The following is a 20,337-nucleotide window of genomic DNA, read 5'->3' as shown; positions in this document are numbered from 1 at the left end:
AAAAAGCCTACTGTGCAGAATTACTCAGTCCCTTGTACTTGTGTGGTATTTACGTAGCTGGAGTTATAGCTCTGTGAAGGACTATGGGATTTTATTTATTTGGTTTATGCTCTTAAAGTTAATGTTATGGTTTTCAAAAAGTTATTATTCAGTCAAGATAATTAACAATAAGCATCAGAATGGTCTTGCTCGATTATGGAGGTGTCATATATCTGTTATCAGTCCAAGATTTCAGAGAAATGCTGAAGAAACTAAGTATCTCTCTTGGAACGTTTGTGGGTAGTCCATCAGTTTGACAATGACATTTTCATGCTCTCTCTTTTTGTGGATTCTGGAGTGATTCCGAAGTCCAAAGCATGACACACAGGCTTGTGAGCAGATCGAGTAAAGTCCTTGGTGAGCATCTTGGTAGCTATAGCAGTAGTATGACACCTTTCCCTTGCAGCTATCAATTATTTCTGTCCTCTTCAAAGGTTTGGAGAGCTTGGAGTGTTGTATGTCACCATGCTGATCTATTTAACGCAGCCTTCTCAAGATCATCTGGTTTTATTGCACCGAAGTGTGTGCTCTTCTTGATGCTGTCCTTGTTGCGCTTTCTGGGGCAGCCTCGATTCCGATGTCCTTGTGCCAATTCTTCATAGAAAATTTTCCTGGGGAGTTAATATTCAGGCATCCTAATGATGTGTCCAACCCAGCATAGTTAGGCTTTTATCAGCATGACCTTGATGCTTATTGCATTTGACTTTTGGAGAACCTCCAGGTTCGTAATTTTGTCCTGCCAGCGGATCCTCATAATGGCACGCAGAGATCGCATATGGAAGGTCTCTAGATGTTTGATATACCATTTGTATGGTGTCCAGGTCTCACAGCCATAGAAGAGAGATGTGAGCACAAAAGCATTATAAAGTTTTATTTTTGTTGAGAGGGTTATGTTGTGGGATTTCAGGACTTTGTTACGTAGCTTTCCTAATAACTGAGAAGCTTTCTGTATCCTGTTTGTGATCTCTTTGTTAAGAGATCCATCACTGGATCCATCCATTCCACTAATGGATATTTGAGGGGATATGGCACAGAGCAGTGAAGATGATTGGTGCAACACCACAGTTTTCTCCAGGCTGATTGTGAGGCCAAACAATTTTGATGCTTCAGCGAAGTAATCTACGATGCACTGATGATCTCCCTTAGGAGGGCACAATCATCCGCAAAGAGTGCTTCTCATATTAGTAGTTCTGTTACTTTTGTTTTTGCATTAAGCTTTGTAAGATTGAACACTGAGCTGTTGTGTCTCTATCTGATGTATATGTCTCAGTTGAGCCCATTTGTAGCATGGGCCAAGATTCTGGAGAAATGCTGAAGAAACCAAGTAAGTCTCTTGGAATATAAAAGTATTAAATAATGCAAGCCTTGTGAAGTGTGATTATCATAGCGTTGCCAGCTTTCTAATCGCACAAAACTGAACACCCTAGCCCCACCCCACCCCAAAGTCATGCCCCTGCCACTCCCATTCCCCGAGGCCCTGCCCCCCCCCACTACATTCCCCCTCCCTCAGTGTCTCATTCTCACCTACCCTCACTCGCTTTCACTGGGCTGGGGCAGGTGGTTGGGGTGCAGGAGGGGGTGAGGACTCTAACTGGGGGTGCAGGCTCCAGGGTGGGGCCGGGGATGAGGGGTTTGGAGTGCAGGAGGGGGCTCCAGGCTGGGGGGTGGAGCAGAGCGGTTCAGGGCATGGGAGGGGGCTCTGGGCTGGGGCAGAGGGGGCAGAGGGCGAGGGTGCAGGCTCAGAGCTGGGGCAGAAGGTTGGGGTGTGGGCTTACCTCAAGTGGCTCCCGGTCAGCAGCACAGCGGGAGAGCTAAGGCAGGCTTCCTGCCTGTCCTGACTCTATGCTGCGCCCCAGAAGCGGCCAGCAGGTCCGGCTCCTAGGAGAAGGCACATCAGGTGGTTCTGTGCGCTGCTCTTGGCCGCAGGCACACCCCTTCCCCCCACAGCTCCCATTGGCCACGGTTCCCAGCCAATGGGAGTGCAGAGATGGTGCTTGGGATGGGGACAGTGCGCAGAGCCCTGTGGCCCCCCGACCTAGGAGACGGACCTGCTGGCCATTTCCAGGGCTCAGCGCAGAGCAAGGACAGGTAGGCGTTAGCCTGCCTTAGCGCCGCAGCACCACTGACCGGACTTTTAACCGCCCGGTCAGCGGTGCTGATCAGAGCCACCAGGATCACAGTGGTCCAGCCAAAAACTGGACACTTCGTCACCCTAGGTCATCGCCCCTGTGACAGCTACTCTGGCGGTGTTGGAGGAGGCTTGTTTTGCTACAAAAGGGAACTGGAATAAAATTGGAAGTGGTGGCGGTGCGTCCCCTGGGCTCACGGATCCCCCGTTACCCACAACATGTGCAGGCTAGGGCGTGGGAGGGCCCGGGGGAAGGCCAGAGAGGGTTGGGAGGGGCATGTATCCGAGGCCTCCCCTCCGTTCGGCGCCTCTAGCCACGCCCTGGCCGAGCACGGGCTGAGAAGCCCAACCTAGCGTCAGAGCCGCCCCGCTGGGCGCTGTCTTACAACAGCCACTGCCGCCCCGCCAGGGCCCCATCGAACTACAACTCCCATGATGCACTGGGGCGACCGAGTGTCTTCCGCGTTCTCCCCTTGCCTGTGCACATGCGCCGGAACACCGGTCCACTCTAGCGGCGTCCGGGCGTGCCCCCCCCCCAGAGCGGGTTTTGTATCCGGGGGCAGAGGTTAATTTTGGTACGGAGTGCCGGAGACTTCCGGGCTTGGGTCTGGTGGGGGGAAGTGGTGGTTTTGTTTAGCCATCCCCCTCCCCCCCGGACCGCTGACTCTGGCCGCTGGGGATGGATGAGGATGGGTTGCCCCTCGTGGGCTCTGGCATCGACCTGACCAAGGTACGGCCTCACCCCTCCCCCACTTCCCTGTATGGGGGGCAATTGCTGCCTTCCCCCTTCACCTCAGCTTCCCCGGCGCGGGGGCTGGGAGAGCCCCTCCCCCGGGGCCTGCTCCCCTCTGCCTGGCGTGTGATCCTCGCTAGCCCCCTGCCCAGCCCCACCAGCGGAGCGCTCCGGGGCGGGGGGCTGAGTTTGACGGATCGATGGTGGTTTCTCTTCTCTCACTCCCCGCACACCGAGGAGTGTTTCCCTTTCCGGGGGAAGAGTTGAGCCTTAGCTGTAAAGCAGGAGCCTGCGAGTCACCTCGAACGAGTCGCTGGTGTTTTCTCTCCTCCCCCCCCCCCCCCCCCCCGCCGCCGCCCTGAGGTGTATGTGAGGTGAAAGTCCGTCATATACGTGAAAGTCTTTGAAATCTTACGTTAGGGAACTGTGTTTGCACTTCTGTGCAGGACTCTTCTGCACATTGTACTTCAGCAGGTATGTAGTGTGCCATGCCAGTGAAGTAATATTGACCTCAAACTATGTATTTCCTGATGGCAATCTCCTGTATTGGTTTGCATCTGGTCATTAAACTCTGTGGCAAATAACTGTAGCAGCAAACTATTTGGGGAGCACAACTTCACAGTGTCCTGTGTCATTGCTCCATGCTCATTCCTAGCTAAAAACTGTGAGGTGAAGCAGATCCTCCCCAACTAGTAGTATCAGGCCATTTCTGTTCTTTTTGCTCCTTCACTTTGGTATCCAGTGTATTTCTGTGTGATATCTAATTCATGTTCTTGGACCATTAATAATGTGTCTAAACAAACTTTGTAAAGCTTAGTTTTGTTATAAACAAATGAAATTCCATTATAAACACTCAGTGTCTTTTTAAGGGTAATTTAAGCCCAGCTGCTGAGTCACATACAGGTGAGGCAGCTTATCTCACTATAGAGATACTGTACACGGGGTCACAATATTGCACTGTCTTAAGACTTGCTATTTTAGGTCCCAAACCCAAGAGAAAACATGGGTGAGAAATCAGTGGCCATTCAAAAAATCTTGTGTGTTGAGTATTCAGGGCTGTAAAGTAGATTCTATACAACCCCATTCAGAAGCCGGGAATGTGTTTCTAATGATGTACGTAGCATTCGTTTCTTGCTCTGTGAAATACAGGATGTTAAAATCGCATTGTTCCAATTATCTTCATGCTTCTTTTCCTGCATCTAGTTAGTATCTAACACGATCTTTAATGTCATGCTATTGGAGCTAAAGCTAATGCTGGATACCATCTCAAATCTAAACACTTAGCTTTCTCTAATGCTAGGAGTTATGAGAACATTGGCCGATCTGTTGAGTATAGAATCATAGAAATGTAGGGCTCGAAGGGACCTCAAAGTCCTCAAGTCTAGTGCCCTGCACTGAAACAGGATCAAGTAAACCAAGACCATCCCTGACAGGTGTTTGTCTATACTGTTCTTAAAAACCTCTTATGATGGGAATTCCACAACCTCCGCTGGAAGCCTATTTCTTAGCTTAACTACCCATATATTTAGAAAGTTTTTCCTACTGTTTAATCCAGTGGTTCTCAAACTTCATTGCATCATGACCCTCTTCTGACAACAAAAATTACTACATGACCCCAGGAGTGGGGACTGAAGCCTGAGCCCTCCCTGGGCAAGGGGGTGGGAGGAGAGGGGCAAAGCTGAAGCCCAAGGGCTTCTGCCTTGGGCAGGGGGCATGTAACCTTAGCCCCCCTTCCCAGGGCTGAAGCCTTTGGGCTTCAGCCCTGGGAGGTGGGGCTCAGGCTTCGGCCTCAGCCTCGCGTCTAGGCCCCAGCAAGTCTAACACCAGTCGTGGCCCACTTTGGGGTCCTGACCCACAGTTTGAGACTACCTAATCTAAATCTCCCTTGCTGCAGATTAAGCCCATGACTTTTTTTGTCCTGTCTTCAGTGTACACAACAAGCAATTGATCAGTTCTGTTTGTAACAGCCCTTAACAGTCTTCAAATATGTTATCATGTCCCCCCTCGCTCTTCTTTTCTCAAGACTCAACATGTCCCATTTTTTTAATCTTTCCTCATAGGTCAGGTTTTCTAAACGTTTTATCACTTTTGGTCCTGTCCTCTGGACTCTCTCCGATTTGTCCACATCCCCTAAAGCTGATACCCAGATTTGGATGCAGTACTCAAGTTGAGTGTGTGTTCCCAGTGCCAAGTAGAGTGGGACAGTTACCTCCTGTGTCTTCCATACAACATTCCTGTTAATGTTAGCTTTTTCATAACTGCATCACTTTGACTCATTCAGTTGGCAATCCACTATAACCTGCACATCTTTCAGCAGTACTACCACCTACCCAGTTATTTCCCACTTCGTAATTTTGCATTTAATTATTCCTTACAAAGTGAAGTACTTTGCACTTGTCTTCATTGAATTTCATCTTCTTGTTACAGGTTCCAGCTATTCAGCAGAAAAGAACTGTGGCATTTCTAAACCAGTTTGTGGTTCACACAGTGCAGTTTCTCAACCGCTTTTCTACTGTTTGTGAAGAGGTATGTTCATATTGCATCACTTTGCATCTGTCTTCACATGGATGAACATATACTAGTATAGTATTCTGATTTCGGCATCTTTCAGTGCCAGTTGACCATGCATATTAGTTGGAGTTAAAAGAATTAGTTCACTGTCCACTTAAGGTTTCGGCTGAGTAAGTGGACTAGTGCAGATTTCTTCACCTGTGTATGAGAAACCTCTAATTTTACTAAGCCAATAGCCCATTTTTATTAAGTCTTGAAGTTTGGACATTTTACATGATTTGACAGTCTTAGAGACTGTTGTCTTCCACAAAGCAGGTATGATATAAATGGCAGCAGTGCAAGCTCTCCTACCTTATCAATGTGTTTCAACCATGAAGTAGAGAGACCAGCACAGGTTGAGAGGGTACTTCATTCTCCATGCCGATTCAGTTCCATTTTCTTTTGGCAGAAACTGCCAGCAGAATTACCTGTTAAACATTGGTAGTGGTGGTTGTGTGGAGTTGTGAAATAAATATCTCAGTCCATTTAATCTCAATCAAAAGTCTAATAAAAAGCCATCAGATTAGGTTTTTTTGGTGTCATTATATGCTTTACTGGGGGCTTGTTTTGGTTTTTTTTGGTCTTCCAAATACTGGGAGTTTGAGGATAGTGTAGGATTAGACATACGCATAGTACATTACCAAGAAACTGGGAGTAAGGAGGAAGGTGATAACGTTTCAGCATTACCTCCTTCAGCATGGCTCAGCCATTAAACATTTGCTGTGGCTTATTTGAAGCTGGGGAACTGGGTCCATTTCATAAATCTGATCCTACTTCATAGCTGGATAATGTAACTATCCAGCATCAACAAACTATCCAACTTTTGACTTCTCTCTCTTGCTCCTTCTGACTCTTTTTTTTTAAAGAGGGTAATGATTTAAGATGCTTTTTTGTCCTATAGCTTTAAAATGAGTAATGATGAAAAAAATTGACATGTAGTTCATAATGTGAGCCAGTTTTTAGTTTCTGTTCTTTCAAACTGCTAAAATCAGCCAACAGTGATGGGTTTTCAAAGTGAATTTAGTGCCTATGAAAATGTTGCATATTGACAGCACAAGAAAGTCTTCTGGTTAGCCACAAGCAGCACCATGCAAGCTGTCTTCCTTCTGAAAGGGCTTCTTCTGAAGTTGGGCTGTTAGTTTGGTCTCAGTGTACTTTCTTGCCTCATTATTTTTGCTGAGGGTGTCAGTAGTAGTTTTTTTGTGATTGTCCTTTAGCTTGCTTTAGAATACCAAACAGTCATATCCAGTGCTAACGATTTAGTCAAATTGTATTTGACAATACAGATATGAAAGATTCTGTTATCTGTTAATGCTGCCTTGAGTCATCCTCCTGACTCTTAAATGTAATATTTGGCTATTGTGCCAGCATAAAGGGTTGAGGAGGAGAAACTAAACATAATTCTGGATTTTTAGCAGAGGAAGATCTTGGTATTTGTGTCAGCTTGACTACCTCACTAGAATTTTTGTCAGTACTCCAAAATCTGGGAGACTTCTGTGAAGCCATAGGACCGCAATATCTCCTTAGGAAGCCTATTAAACACACGCTTTCCAAAACAGAACTATATATTTAATCAGAACACACAAACACTGTTAAGTCTCATGCTCAAACTACATATTTTAAACCATGGGTAAATATTAATTTTGTGAAACATAATAAAATGAATTTAAGTACAAAAACTATATTAAATGTAAAGCCCCTGACTTAAATTGACAAAAGCCAGGAAATTCAGAGTTGAGTCTGACACGGACCTCATTTTGAATTTCCTGGCTTTTGTCAAATTAAACAAGACATATAATATTATGCAGCTGAATTTGTATATACCCCCAAGTGGCGCTTTTTTTTTTTTTAAACAACAACAAAAACACACCAGCAGATTAACTTATTGTAAAGGACAAATCATGTCTTACTAATTTATTAGAGTTCTTTGAAGGGGTCAGCAAACATGTGGACAAGGGGGATCCAGTGGACATAGTGTACTTAGATTTCCAGAAAGCCTTTGACAAGGTCCCTCACCAAAGGCTCTTATGTAAATTAAGTTGTCATGGGATAAGAGGGAAGATCCTTTCATGGATCGAGAACTGGTTAAAAGACAGGGAACAAAGGGTAGGAATAACTGGTAAATTTTCAGAATGGAGAGGGGTAACTAGTGGTGTTCCCCAAGGGTTAGTCCTAGGACCAATCCTATTTAACTTAATCATAAATGATCTGGAGAAAGGGGTAAACAGTGAGGTAGCAAAGTTTGCAGATGATACTAAACTGCTCAAGATAGTTAAGAGCAAAGCAGACTGTGAAGAATTTCAAAAAGATCTCACAAAAACTAGGTGATTGGGCAACAAAATGGCAAACGAAATGTAATGTGGATAAATGTAAAGTAATGCACACTGGAAAAAATAACCCCAGCTATACGTACAATATGATGGGGGCTAATTTAACTACAACTAATCAGGAGAAAGATCTTGGAGTCATCATGGATAGTTCTCTGTAAATGTCCACGGAGTGTGCAGTGGCGGTCAAAAAAGCAAATGGGATGTTGGGAATCATTAAAAAAGGGATAGAGAATAAGACGGAGAATACCGTATTGCTCTTATATAAATCCATGGTACACCTACATCTTGAATACTGTGTACAGATGTGGTCGCCTCACCTCAAAAAAGATATACTGGCATTAGAAAAGGTTCAGAGAAGGGCAACTAAAATGATTAGGGGTTTGGAACGGGTCCCATATGAGGAGAGATTAAAGAGGCTAGGACTTTTCAGCTTGGAAAAGAGGAGACTAAGAGGGGATATGATAGAGGTATATAAAATCATGAGTGGTGTGGAGAAAGTGAATAAGGAAAAGATGTTATGGGAACAAGTAAATAAAAGAACTAGGGGTCACCAAATGAAATTAATGGGCAGCAGGTTTAAAACAAATAAAAGGAAGAAGTTCTCCACACAGCGCACAGTCAACCTGTAGAACTCCTTGCTTGAGGAGGTTGTGAAGGCTAGGACTGTAACAGGGTTTAAAAGAGAACCTCCATGAATTTATCTAGTTAAGTCCATTAATGGCTATTAGCCAGGATGGGTAAGGAATGGTGTCCCTAGCCTCTGTTTGTCAGAGGGTGGAGATGGACAGCAGGAGAGAGATCACTTGATCGTTACCTATTAGGTTCACTCCCTCTGGGGCACCTGGCATTGACCACGGTCGGCAGACAGGATACTGGGCTGGATGGACCTTTGGTCTGACCCAGTATGGCCATTCTTGTCTTCTTACAAAGACTCCTCTGTAAACAAGTCCAAAGACTGTAATTTTTGTGATACTCTGTCCCTCTTATTTCTCTAAAATGTTGGCAAGGATTGCCATTTTCTGAGGTTTTAAAGTTCTGCTTATGAGCTGGGCAGAATCTTGCTAGCATGCCAGAAGGCAGTCAAAATGCTACATACTGCTACCCGACTTTACTGGGATGGTCTGGCTAGATATAGCAATGGTTAGATAAAGCAGTGACAGTTCCTGTGGATTAATTTTTTTAAAATATGTTACATTTTAAAAGAACTTTATACAAAATTTGCTTGTGAGATGGAACTGGAGCATGGTAAGGTTTTAGTTTGTTCTGGCTTACCAACAGTTTTGACTGTAAATGACTCCCATTCACTTTCCTGTATTCTTTCTGATTTGTGTCTCCTCCTCTAGTCCCTCCTCATATGTCATTTACTTCTCACCTTTCATCTTTCACATTTTTTGATAGAAGTTCTTTGAAACAGGTAACTCCGAGGATACAGTATGTCTAACTTCATTACCCAATACCTTGAGTAAGATTCATTAACTGTTGTACTCATTTGCGTGTAGTCTCTCTCTATACCCATTACTGCCTTTTGGCAGCATTGCTATTAATGAAGAAAGAGCTGTAGGTAATGAAATTACTTTAAATGCCAACAAATGCTATATAGGAATCAACATGAAGCAGTGTCTCTTGGTGTATAGTTAGCACACTTTGGTCTTGTTCTAACAAGGGTTGCCATGTCACTTATTTTGCATCTTCAATAGGCTGAGGACATAAGTATATTTCTTGTTTGTCTACATGTTCCTTGATTTACCATTGCCAGTTTTGGATTTTAAAAGGGCACTGAACAGTGCTGTCATGTCTTAATTCTTTTTCTCTCCTAGAAGTTGTCAGCTCTATCTCTCCGTATCCAACAAATTGAAACAACGCTTAACATTTTGGATGCAAAGGTGTGTATGTGTATATATAGATGTGTTTTGGTGGTTTTTGTTTACAATGCTCAAAGTCAGATTTCCTTATAATTAGCAGACTTTTGCACTGAAGTACAATTGTCATCAGAACTGTGCTGTAATGGAATTTAATGTATTAAAATAAACTGTCAGTATGACAACTTTAAATTACAGCTCAGGCTAAATCAAAACTTGCTGCAAACTCTTCTTTCTCATGCTTTACCAATTAATGTACAGTTTAAACAGCCATGGAGCATGGAACAAAGGAGCAGGCAGCATGTAGTAGAAGGTGATGTTGGTTTTATCCTTAGTATTGTCTTCTGTTAAGTTTTTTGTTTGGAGGAGGGAAAGATTAAATACAGCTTTATCCTTATTACAATACGTAATTTGCTCCAAAACTGCACGTACCACACTAACTCTGTTAACTGTTATATCTACTTTAAAGTAAAGGTCTTGGGGTTAATGTCACTAGACCTTGGTGGATTAATTTGTTTATGGTTGGGTGTGTTTCCACCAACTTCCACATAAAGTAAAAAGTTATTTTTAAGAACTAGATGGCTTATACAGCTTTAATGAAAAGTATAGCCTAAACTATGTCAAATTGAAGACAGATATATAATTTGGATGAAAAAATGTATCCTGTATGACCAAAAGATACAGCTTTGTAGTCATCTACTTACAAATATATTTTAATTAATTAGAAAAAAACAATATAAAACTTAGACCCAATCTTGCTTCCGGTGACATTAGTAACAACACCCCCTTGATTTCACTAGAAGCAGGCCCTCTGTTTGGAATTAACTCAAACTTCGGAGTGCAAAAGTTTAAGTATAATCAGAAGGTTTCCATATGTGTGTGTATCTATCTATCATCTAGCTAGCTAGCTAATCTTTCTTGAAGGTTGTAAAATAGAAGCATTGAAAAATCCTGCTTATACAGACTGAATAGGAGGATTGTCCTGGATGAATATCCAATGCTGTCAACGTCTGCAGAATCTAAGCAATCATGAATGACTACAAATTGCGATTTATAAATGATACTGAGTAGTTATTGGTCCAAGGAAAGAGAACCAGAATGACTCTGTAGCCTGGCAATTAGTGTATTCACTTAGGATGTTCAAGTCCTTTCTTCAGTGTGTGTTTATACATAGTGGAACAGTTTCAATAGGAGACACTGAGACTGGCCTCAGAATATCTTGTAGCATAGTGGCTCAGGCACTCTCCTGTAATGGAGAATCCTGTTCAAATCCTCTCTCCCCATCGGGCAGAGGGGCAAATTGAACTTGAGTCTCCCACATTTCAGATGACTACTTTAACCACTAAGTCCTGAAAAATATTTTTGGGGCCAAAACAATTGTGAACTTGATATGGATTCACCATAATTTTGAGTCAAGTGAAACACACTTTTTGCGAATTAACTATTTGTCTAAAAAATTTCACGCAACTCTAGTAGACCAGGCCTGAATGAGGAAACAGCAAACTATTGTCTTCCTTACATGGGTACTATCAATTGATTTCCTTGCTAGACTGGTATATGTGCTGACTTCTAGGTGATGATAGGAATGCATGTTATCGGTTAAACTTAAGATGTTACACTCAGAGTTTACTTGAAAATTGTCTTCTGCATTCAGTTGTCATCTATTCCCGGCTTAGAAGATGTCAAATTTGAAGTGTCCAGTGCAAATATGAACAGTGTTACAAATGGTCCAGTTCCACAAGCCACTACAGATCAGCACTCAGTATCTGTATCTCCTCAGTCAGAAGTAAGTATCAAAGTTTAAAAAATATACTTCTTCCCAGAAAGTGTTTCCTCTTGGTTGAACAAGATGGAGTGAACAAGCATGTGTAAGGAAAAAATCAGACCAAACTTTAACACTGTAATACATTTTCCATTTCATGTTTGTGTGTTTTTTTAAAAAAAAAGCTTCTTACACTTTTTTGTTAAATTGTTTGAATAAAAATATTATACTGAAAAATTATTTCCTACATTTTATTAAATCCCACTGAAAGGTCAGCTTGAACTAGGTAGGTAAGGGTGGGTCAGGGACATAAAGTCATGCATGAGATTAAAATTTCAAATCCCACCATTCCAGTTCTACTGGTTTTTTTAGAATCTGAGCTTTCAGCTGAAACCAACAAATTTCTAGCACTTTCTATTGCAAATGCATGCTTGCTCTATTAAATCCTCTGTTTATTAGAGGAGCACTTTTATACTAAATGATTATCAGCATAAAGGAGGCTAGATATGCTTTAAACACACTCTCAGTTTATTAAGAATTAGCATTCCTGTTGGCCACTTCACAAAGCAAGACTCTCTTGCCTTATTTTTGAGATAGAGAAGTGATGTATTTTCCTGATCATTTCACCCTCAGTCTCCCACTCTTCTCTGTTTTATAGCAATTATAGTGTAATAGTTTACCTCAGCCCAGAGCATGGGTAAAGTCTGAAACTTGGCAGGAGTTGCTGTGAAGTGACAATGGCTGCACTATTGAAAATGCAACAGATTGTTGCTCTTCCTGGCTTATTAATGCTTAGTAACTGTAGATTCATCTGCAGAATTGTGATATGAAAAAAAATCTGTCTCACTTTTAGACACATTCTGCTCATTTACACTGACCCCAAAGGGGAATAGCAAAGTAGAAGCAAAGGTGGAGAGTTTCTTAGGCAGTACTGTACAATGTCAGTCATATCAGTCAATAATTAGCAGTTCTTCTTTTTAACTTTTCTCTGAAAACTTCCACTGGCTCTGCATTTTAAAGCAATATTACATATTTCTGAAAGTGGGCTTCAGGTTCATATCTTCAGATGGACAATTTAACAACAAAGCCTGGTAGAATGAGTTTAATAGCTTAAACTTTTTCTGTCCTCCCAAGTCCAAATATTGGAGATCAAAATGGTAGATGATGGAAACATTAGTGCAAAAAGATAATGTTCTAATTATATTAGCAAAAGTACTTCCTGTAATCTTTTGTATTTTTTCATAACTTTAAGTGAGAACGCTCAGTTTATATGGGGAATAAGTTAGGACTAACATGAGTCATTTGGGAGTTATTGGTGTGTTAGTATAAAAGAATATTTTTAATTTGTGCCAATGTTCATGATTTTAAAATCTAGTCAAATACAATTGAAATTCGTTCTCTCTACATATTCTGCCTACAAACAAAACAATCTGCTTGACTCAAGCTTTTTTTTTTTTTTTTAAGATTTTGAATTTAGTATTGTGGGTTTTGTATTCATCTCAGTATGTGTAGTGGATATTATTGTTAAGATTCCTTATGTTTAACTGAAACAATACATATTAAATGTTGAACAGATATATCAATGAAATTTTACAAACAGTTTTAAAATTTCTGACACAACTAATTAAATTTCTTTAAAAGCTAGTTTTGTCCAGTGTCTATAACTGACAACATAAGAGAATCTTTGTTGATTCTCTAGTATGTAGGGTCTCTTGCTGATAACATGACTTTGGAACACTTGGCACAGGGCTTGAAAAAAGGAAAAGGTAGTTTATACATTTTACCACTAGAGAGTGCTATGCAGATTACTCAAATAGCAATTAAAATGTTTTACCTAAGGTAAAAATTTACTATGTTAGTCTTATCCATTAAAGGTAAAAAGTACAACATGGGGAAATTATGAGCTAGATAAATATCTCAGGATTCTGATCATGAGCCACTGCCACTTTGGCGGTGGTATCAGAGCCAAGTAATAAAAGTTCAAGGGGTAGCATCAAGTAGGCATCTGGCAACTGAAAATGTCATCTTAATGCCCTGTAATTAGAGCTAAGGATGGAATGAATTTTACAAGTAACCTTAGTCCAAATTGACTGACATTACTTGTAAAATTTGTTCTGTGCTTGAAATTGACTAGCCAAGTTTATTTTTTGTACTAAAAAGTTTGTAGACATTTGCTTTTAAATTATTTTTTAAAGACGATAGTTTGGGGTCATTTTCACAATTTCTGTGCCACCTGTGAAATTGTGATTTCTATAATGTAAGCTTCTCAGAAACTTGTGTAGCTTTGTTCTTGATTCAGACTGTGACAAAGTGACTCACCAGCCAGTGCACCCATCTTGTGGCTGGATGTGGTGGTGTCAAGGTTTTCCTCTCCATAGCCTTGTTGACCCACCCACCGTTCAGGTCTTCATAGGGATTTAAAAAACCCATGACTTGTCTGGGTCAGCTGCCGTTAGGTCCCAAGGCTCAGGTTCTGGAGCTGTGAAGCTGCGGTTTAGACGTTCGGGATCAAACTGGAGCCCAAGCTCTGGGACTATGTCGGGTGGTTGGTCCAAGAGTTCAGGCTCAAGCCTGAACATGTACACAGCAAATTTTTAGCCCTGCGAGTCAGTTAGCTGACCTGGGCCAGCCGTGCCCATGCCGTGCATCTTTCATCCCTGTGCAGATATACCCCCAGTCAGCCTGCTTTGTTTTGTGACTCTGCCCTCCAGCCAGGTCACTTATTAGTCTCATCCCTTTGAGGTAGAATTGAGTCCAGTTCAGTAATAGTCCAGCAGCTACGTGCTAGGACTAAAGTGAGATTCTAGACCCACTAGATCTCATGAACCTTGCCTAGTGAAAGCCCTGGACCTTTTGTTGTTGGCCTGAAGGGGAACCCAGTCTCCTTCTACCCTGGGTTCCAGAGTTTTCCCTAATTTTTCCCACCCATGGGAATTTTGTTATGTGCACTAATATGGAGGTGATGTGATTCATCACCTCCATATTAGTGCCCATAATAAAATTAATGTGGCAGGCTGAGGCCAAGGGATGTGGAGTATGGGAGGGGACTCAGGGCTGAAGCAGAGGGTTAGGGTGTGGGGCATGGTGAGGGTTCTGGCTGGGGTGCAGGCTTGTGTGGAGCCAGGGATGAGGGGCTCAGGAATGCGACAGAGGGTTGGGGTGCAGGGGGTGAGGGCTCCAGCTGGGGGTGCAGGCTCTGGGATGGGGCTGGGGATGAGGGGTTTGGGGTGCAGTGGGACTCCCTGGGGCTACGGTGGACAGTTCTCTCTCTCCCTGCAGCAGCACCTGGGCACCCCAGCCTCAGTAGATCCCGGACAGGGGAGGGGCGCCTGTCCCCTGGCTGCGGCAGGTTTTGGACTGGGCTGGGGGAGGGGCACTTGTCCCCCGGCCGTGTACATCACACGGATGCAACACAGGTACTACTACATGGTATACTTTATAGGAAGGCAAGTTTGAAAATACAATCAAATTGCAAAACAGTAGAAAATAGACATAAATACCTAAAAAGTAGTTAATAGATAATGTCCTTTATGAATGACCTGTTCAGGATAAGTGTACAATTTAAAGCAACACGATCAGTCTTTTTTAAGACTTTGTTTTTAGAAATGTGAGTATTACTCTGACATAGGCAAATGAAACACTTGAAAAATCATAGCTTTTTTGGTATAGTACTTTGAATCAACTGAATGATATGTAATAAAGCTGTCTGAGTGAAGCAGAATTGCTTTTGATCATCAGCCTGACAGCTTTTTCATGACTTCTTTAACACACAAACTTTGAATATAATTAAATTATTTATGCTATTCAAAATAGTTTCTCTTACAAAAATATATTGTGACAAACACTAATGAAAGTAATTCCAAGTGGCAATGTGTGTACATGCAGACGTCTATAGTCTGTCCATTGGGGCAAAGAGGAGCTAATTTTACCCTACTCCCAAATCTTATTAGCTGAACTCTCCTTATGTACTCCTGGTCCATGTTGTTACTCAAGATTTACATACAGTGTTCTCTGTATACAGCAGAATAGCATACATGAGGTAGGACAACAGAAAACAGAAGCAGCAGCAGAAAATGTCATGACTGTAGCCAAGGATCCAAGATATGCCAGATATCTCAAAATGGTTCAAGTGGTAAGTCTGTTTGTTCTTTCTCTAGTTTCATTTGAAATTCCTTTACATTTTTTATGATGAAACTGTTTTGTAGCCATATATGAATATAACTGATTTCCTAATTTACACAAACTTATTATTATGGTAAGTTCTGACTGTTGCACCTATCTGAAGGGCAGATAGGATATCACAAATTAAGTTGGGAAAATATGCAGCACTTCAGACTGAGGGTTCTCAAACATTGTTTTAAGGTGGGCCGCTTCTAAATAGAGTATCTTGTAGACCATCACCTCTGTTATTCACTTCTCCCATTCATGCAAGATCTGATAGCTACAGTAGCATTAAGTGTGAAGGTAATAGGAAAATGTATATCTTTTAACTATTATGATATCTTTTTGGGGAGGGGGGAGGGGAATCAGTCTACTTTTGCTCTTTCTGTCCCTCACCCATTCCGTTCCTCTCTTCTCTTGTTTGTTTTTCCTTCTCCCTTTACCGTGGACATACATACTGCTTTGCAGCTGGGTTCTCTTTATCCTGGGGTATTTCTCTCAACATGTGGCAGCTCCTGTCTCACTGATAGCTCCAGTTTCCTCTTCCCCTTAAGTAGCATTGATTCCATGTGAAGGCAAATAGACTGGCTGTTGCTCCATGTTTTCAGCCCCATCTATCAAGTGGTCTGTCCAGGCTGTTCTTAGTAATGAAAAGACTTGAAACAAAGAGGAGCCAGCACTATTTGACCTGTAAGTGATCCACTGAGCACCAGTGGCCCCATTTGAAAACCACCATCTTAGATTATTTATATAATAGATTAATTATTATTAAATTTAAGAAAATGATGCTATAGTGAAAGGAAAAGTATATTCCTGTTCTTACATTCCTCCCTCCCAGAGAACACTTCACTGGTCTCCATTATTTTTCTAACAATTGTAACTCAAGTGCTCCTCATGACTTTAACTTGCAGAAAACTGTTATAATTAATTGAATATTCATATGTATTACATTTGCTGTGACATAAGCCTCTTAGCTCAATTTATACCTTTATAAAAGCTAGAGTAAATCTTATGATCTCAGGCAAAGTAAAGTGTAACACTAGATCTAGTTATGGATCCAAAACTGCTAGACTATTTACTTGTCTATTCAGATATCAGCCATGTGCACGGGAGCACATTTCTGCTTAATTTCTTGTTAGTGGTATCATTAATATACCCGATCACACGGATGCAACACAGGTACCACTACATCAGAGATTTTATGGGTAGGCAAGTTTAAAAAAATCAATCAAATTGCAAAACTGTAGAAGATCGGCACCCCCAATTTTATATTTTATCGGTGTTAAACCTAAAATCAGAAGCCCTATTTTTGTTGGCACTTCATGTATAAATAGGGCATGAACAACGCTTAGATTTTTTTTTCCTCTACTTATTTACATTTGAAATATCTAATGTAAATCTGGTTTTTTCCTGTTTTGCTGGAGATCCTAGAGATATGAATTACAGAACCAACCACATAATTCATCCCTTCTTCCCTGCAATTGAATTAATGGCAAGCAAAGCACTCAAGGTTCAAACTTGGTGCAGTTTTTGGGATCTACCACCAGACCTCGGTGCTGTCCCAGAAATTTTCTTTTTGTGTAACAAATTGGCAGCTTATGGCTAGTTTATTACAAACTATTTGGAACACTTTGGGGTCAGTAGTACTGCTGGGAGGAGAACACTACGTTAACTTGTTGCTTTAATGCTTGATTTATTAATAGTAGGGTGCCCAAGTCTTTTATACATAGTTACATTGATTTTAGTAACTGAGTGAGATCTCACTTTCCACATTTATCCTTTGTACTGGCAGTCCTGGTGACTCCATTGCCAGCAATAAATGGTGTGGTAGGAAAGTCAAACTTCCATGCTAAAAGTGAACATGCTTTTTATTTGTATTTGCCAAGACATTCTGTTCAAACAAATATTTTTAAAGTTACTCTCTCCTGATTAATGAATTATCTCAGTTCATGTAGCTGTTGCCAGCAGTGATTGTAGTACTAGGTAAGTTCTATCATCGGGTGACCAGATGTCCCGATTTTACAGGGACAGTCCAGATATGTGGGGCTTTTTCTTACATAGGTGCCTATTACCCCTCACCCTCTGTCCTGATTTTTCACACCTTGCTATCTGGTCACCCTATTCTATCATGAGAAGATGATTATAAACTACTAAGCAATATGTTCATTAAGTAGCAAAGCTGTTATGAGGATAGCTGTTCTCTAAAACAATAAAATAGCTAGCTTGTAGGCCTGGTTTGATCAGGTAATGTTTATACATTTACTGGATGTACACTGGTAAAACTGCAGTGATCCCCTGCAAAGCAATGTAATATTGGCTACATTAGATTGTCAAGAGCTTCCTTGTACAATGTGTCACATTTTACGGTTTAATGTGTTCTTACACTGCTTCTAAAGCATTAATATTTCACATAAACTTGTTTTGCAAGGCACAAATACTCTTTTCATGAATTATAAACAGTAAACATGTAATTACAAGATAAATACACTTTATTTCTACCATCCAATTCATTCTACATGTTCAATGGTAATTACCATTTTGACTTAGCATAACTACCCAGTAATATTCTTCTACATGTACAGTGTTAGGCTGGGATTTTCAAAGAAGCTGAAGGAGTTAGGTGCCCAAATTCTGTTGAAAGACACCCAAATCCCATTGAATTTCAATTGCATCTGGATACCTAACTCGCTTTGGTTCCTTTTGAAAATCCCAGTCTAAAACCTGTGAAGAATACAGTAATGTCACAAATACGTAGTATGTGTTACTAAACTTAGAATAAGATACAGGTTTACTTGTTCCCTATAACAGTTTTAATATACAATGTTCATAGTATTTAAAATTAATTAGGTTTAAGACTAGCTTTGTAGATGAAGTAACATTTTGGAGGTGTTGGTTTGCTACAACATTTGTGGTTTACCCTGGAGATTAGCCTAAATAAAATTGATATTTAATCTTAAACATTAAAATGCCTTAATCATATGATTATCGCATGCAATTGCTACTAGGGAGAGTTAGTCATTTGGGTGCCTCAACTGTACATTTCTTGCCTGAACATATTTTGGATTTCTTTTAAATGTAACCTTAACTCTGAATTTCCAAGCATTAAAGAAACCCAGGTTTTGGGAAAATAACATCCCTGTAATGCTTTTACCTTTAAATTACTAATACGTGCACTCAACTATGACTCCATCTTGACATAGTTCTTAGTTTAGGAATTTTCATTAGACTTCAGCAGAACTTAAACACTTGGATAAATAAAATATTTCATACTTTGTATACAATTGCTACATTTGCCTACATGAAGACAATCTTGAAAGTGCCAGATTGAAGGCAATGAAAACTAAGGTACTCTATTCAGTTTAGGTGCCGCATAGTTAGTGCAAGTGCAGATTTCCCTGCCATCTTGTCATAACTGTGTGGAGGGACTGCTTCCTGAGATAGAAAGAATGGTTCATTTCTATGCCTGTTCAGTCATTTACTTTTCTAATGCTGTAAGCAAGTGTGCTACTTGTGTTGGTGATTCTTTCTCATGCTCCTGTGAACATCTGCCCATCAGGTTCTGGACTGAAATCACCAATTTATTTTACCTGGCCCACTAAACATCTCTCGCGGGTAGAGAGACTGGTGGTAAATGCTGACCTGGCCTAGACAAAAATGGATGTAAATAAAAATTCTATCATTCTAAGCCATCCATGCACACTGCAGCTTCTATTTGTATTACATTTCTGTAGTAATGAGGACACTGTTTGAATCATAATTAACCATAAAGTTCCTGTTTATGAACACAGAGGTCATTCACTTATTTTAGGAAACATTTAGCAAATATATTAGAGACAGAAAAAACTCTTGGGCAGAGAATTACTTGGAAAGTTTTGTTGTTTTAAGTTCAAATATGTTTTTACTGATCTATAAAAGAAGCATCTGTAGTGGTGGGTAGATCAAATACAGCACTCGGATTAAAAATAAATTTATCTTAAATTTTAGAAGGAACACAACTACCTTGCAATAAGTCTTAAAAAAAAAAAAAAAACTGGTCGTGAATGGAAATATTTTTCAAATCTGACAACTTATTCACAAAACTCCAAACTAGTAGTTCATATTTTCTGAGGAACACTCAGTTTGGTATGGTCTTAAATTCCCCTCACGTTGGCCATTAGACACGTTGTTTTTACTTGATTTATAAATCTAGTGTTTGGTGTGTTAAATTAGAATATTGGCAAATAAAGACTTTTCACTATATCAAAGGATGTGTGTTTTCATCTTAACCACTTCCAATTTCTCATGAGATTGATGGAAGCTGTGGGTGAAGACTATCCTTAACATTGTTTTTATAATACAGGATTCTTAGAAATTCTGAAACATAAAATTCTGGAAGAAAATATTCTTCCAAATAAGAAATAAAAATGCCTTTACAGAGACAAGGTGGGTGATGCAATATCTCTTATTTGACCAACTTCTCTTGGTGAAAGAGACAGGCTTTCGAACTATGCAGAACTCTTCTTAGAAGTTGGTTCGATAAAAGATATTACCTTACTTACCTTGTCTTTCTAATATCCTGGGACCAACAGAGCTGCAACAACACTACAAACAAAAATTCCTTGGGCACTTATCAGAACCCGTCCTTACTGGATTTATGTACAAAATCTTTGTTGATATATCAAAACAGATAAAATACTATATAGGTTTTGCCATATCTGATCAGACCAGTAAGTCTGGTATTTTTGTTCAGTCTGAGCCAATATTTAAGTATTCAGAAAGTGAGTATGGGTTCCCAT

At 40.7% G+C, this 20,337-nt stretch overlaps 2 protein-coding genes across 11 annotated transcripts in view; one reads left to right on the top strand and one right to left on the bottom strand.

The window, feature by feature from the left end:
- The window catches only part of PARPBP (PARP1 binding protein), a 151,547-nt gene extending 149,420 nt beyond the window's left edge, over positions 1-2,127 (bottom strand). The window contains exon 1 of the mRNA XM_073323342.2: positions 1,815-2,127. The gene's annotated coding sequence lies outside the window, so the exon portion shown is untranslated. The remainder of the gene's footprint in view (positions 1-1,814) is intronic.
- A 586-nt stretch (positions 2,128-2,713) lies between these two features.
- WASHC3 (WASH complex subunit 3) overlaps positions 2,714-20,337 on the top strand; it is a 45,421-nt gene continuing 27,797 nt past the window's right edge. For 6 of the 10 annotated variants that reach the window (XM_073323246.1, XM_073323238.1, XM_073323233.1 and 3 more), the window contains exons 1-5: positions 2,717-2,897; positions 5,328-5,426; positions 9,598-9,663; positions 11,294-11,425; positions 15,423-15,533. In XM_073323246.1, the coding sequence (XP_073179347.1) occupies positions 2,847-2,897; positions 5,328-5,426; positions 9,598-9,663; positions 11,294-11,425; positions 15,423-15,533 (459 nt within the window). In that variant the 5' untranslated portion in view covers positions 2,717-2,846. Of the gene's footprint in view, positions 2,898-5,327; positions 5,427-9,597; positions 9,664-11,293; positions 11,426-15,422; positions 15,534-20,337 lie in introns of all 10 variants that reach the window. The other 4 variants (XM_073323266.2, XM_073323263.1, XM_073323255.1 and 1 more) reach the window with 3 other exon arrangements.

The sequence above is a fragment of the Lepidochelys kempii genome, chromosome 1 (assembly GCF_965140285.1).
Source record: "Lepidochelys kempii isolate rLepKem1 chromosome 1, rLepKem1.hap1, whole genome shotgun sequence".
Lineage (NCBI taxonomy): Eukaryota > Metazoa > Chordata > Testudines > Cheloniidae > Lepidochelys > Lepidochelys kempii.
The sequence above is the reverse complement of the archived record's forward strand: the minus strand, read 5'-3'. Positions and strand labels throughout refer to the sequence as shown.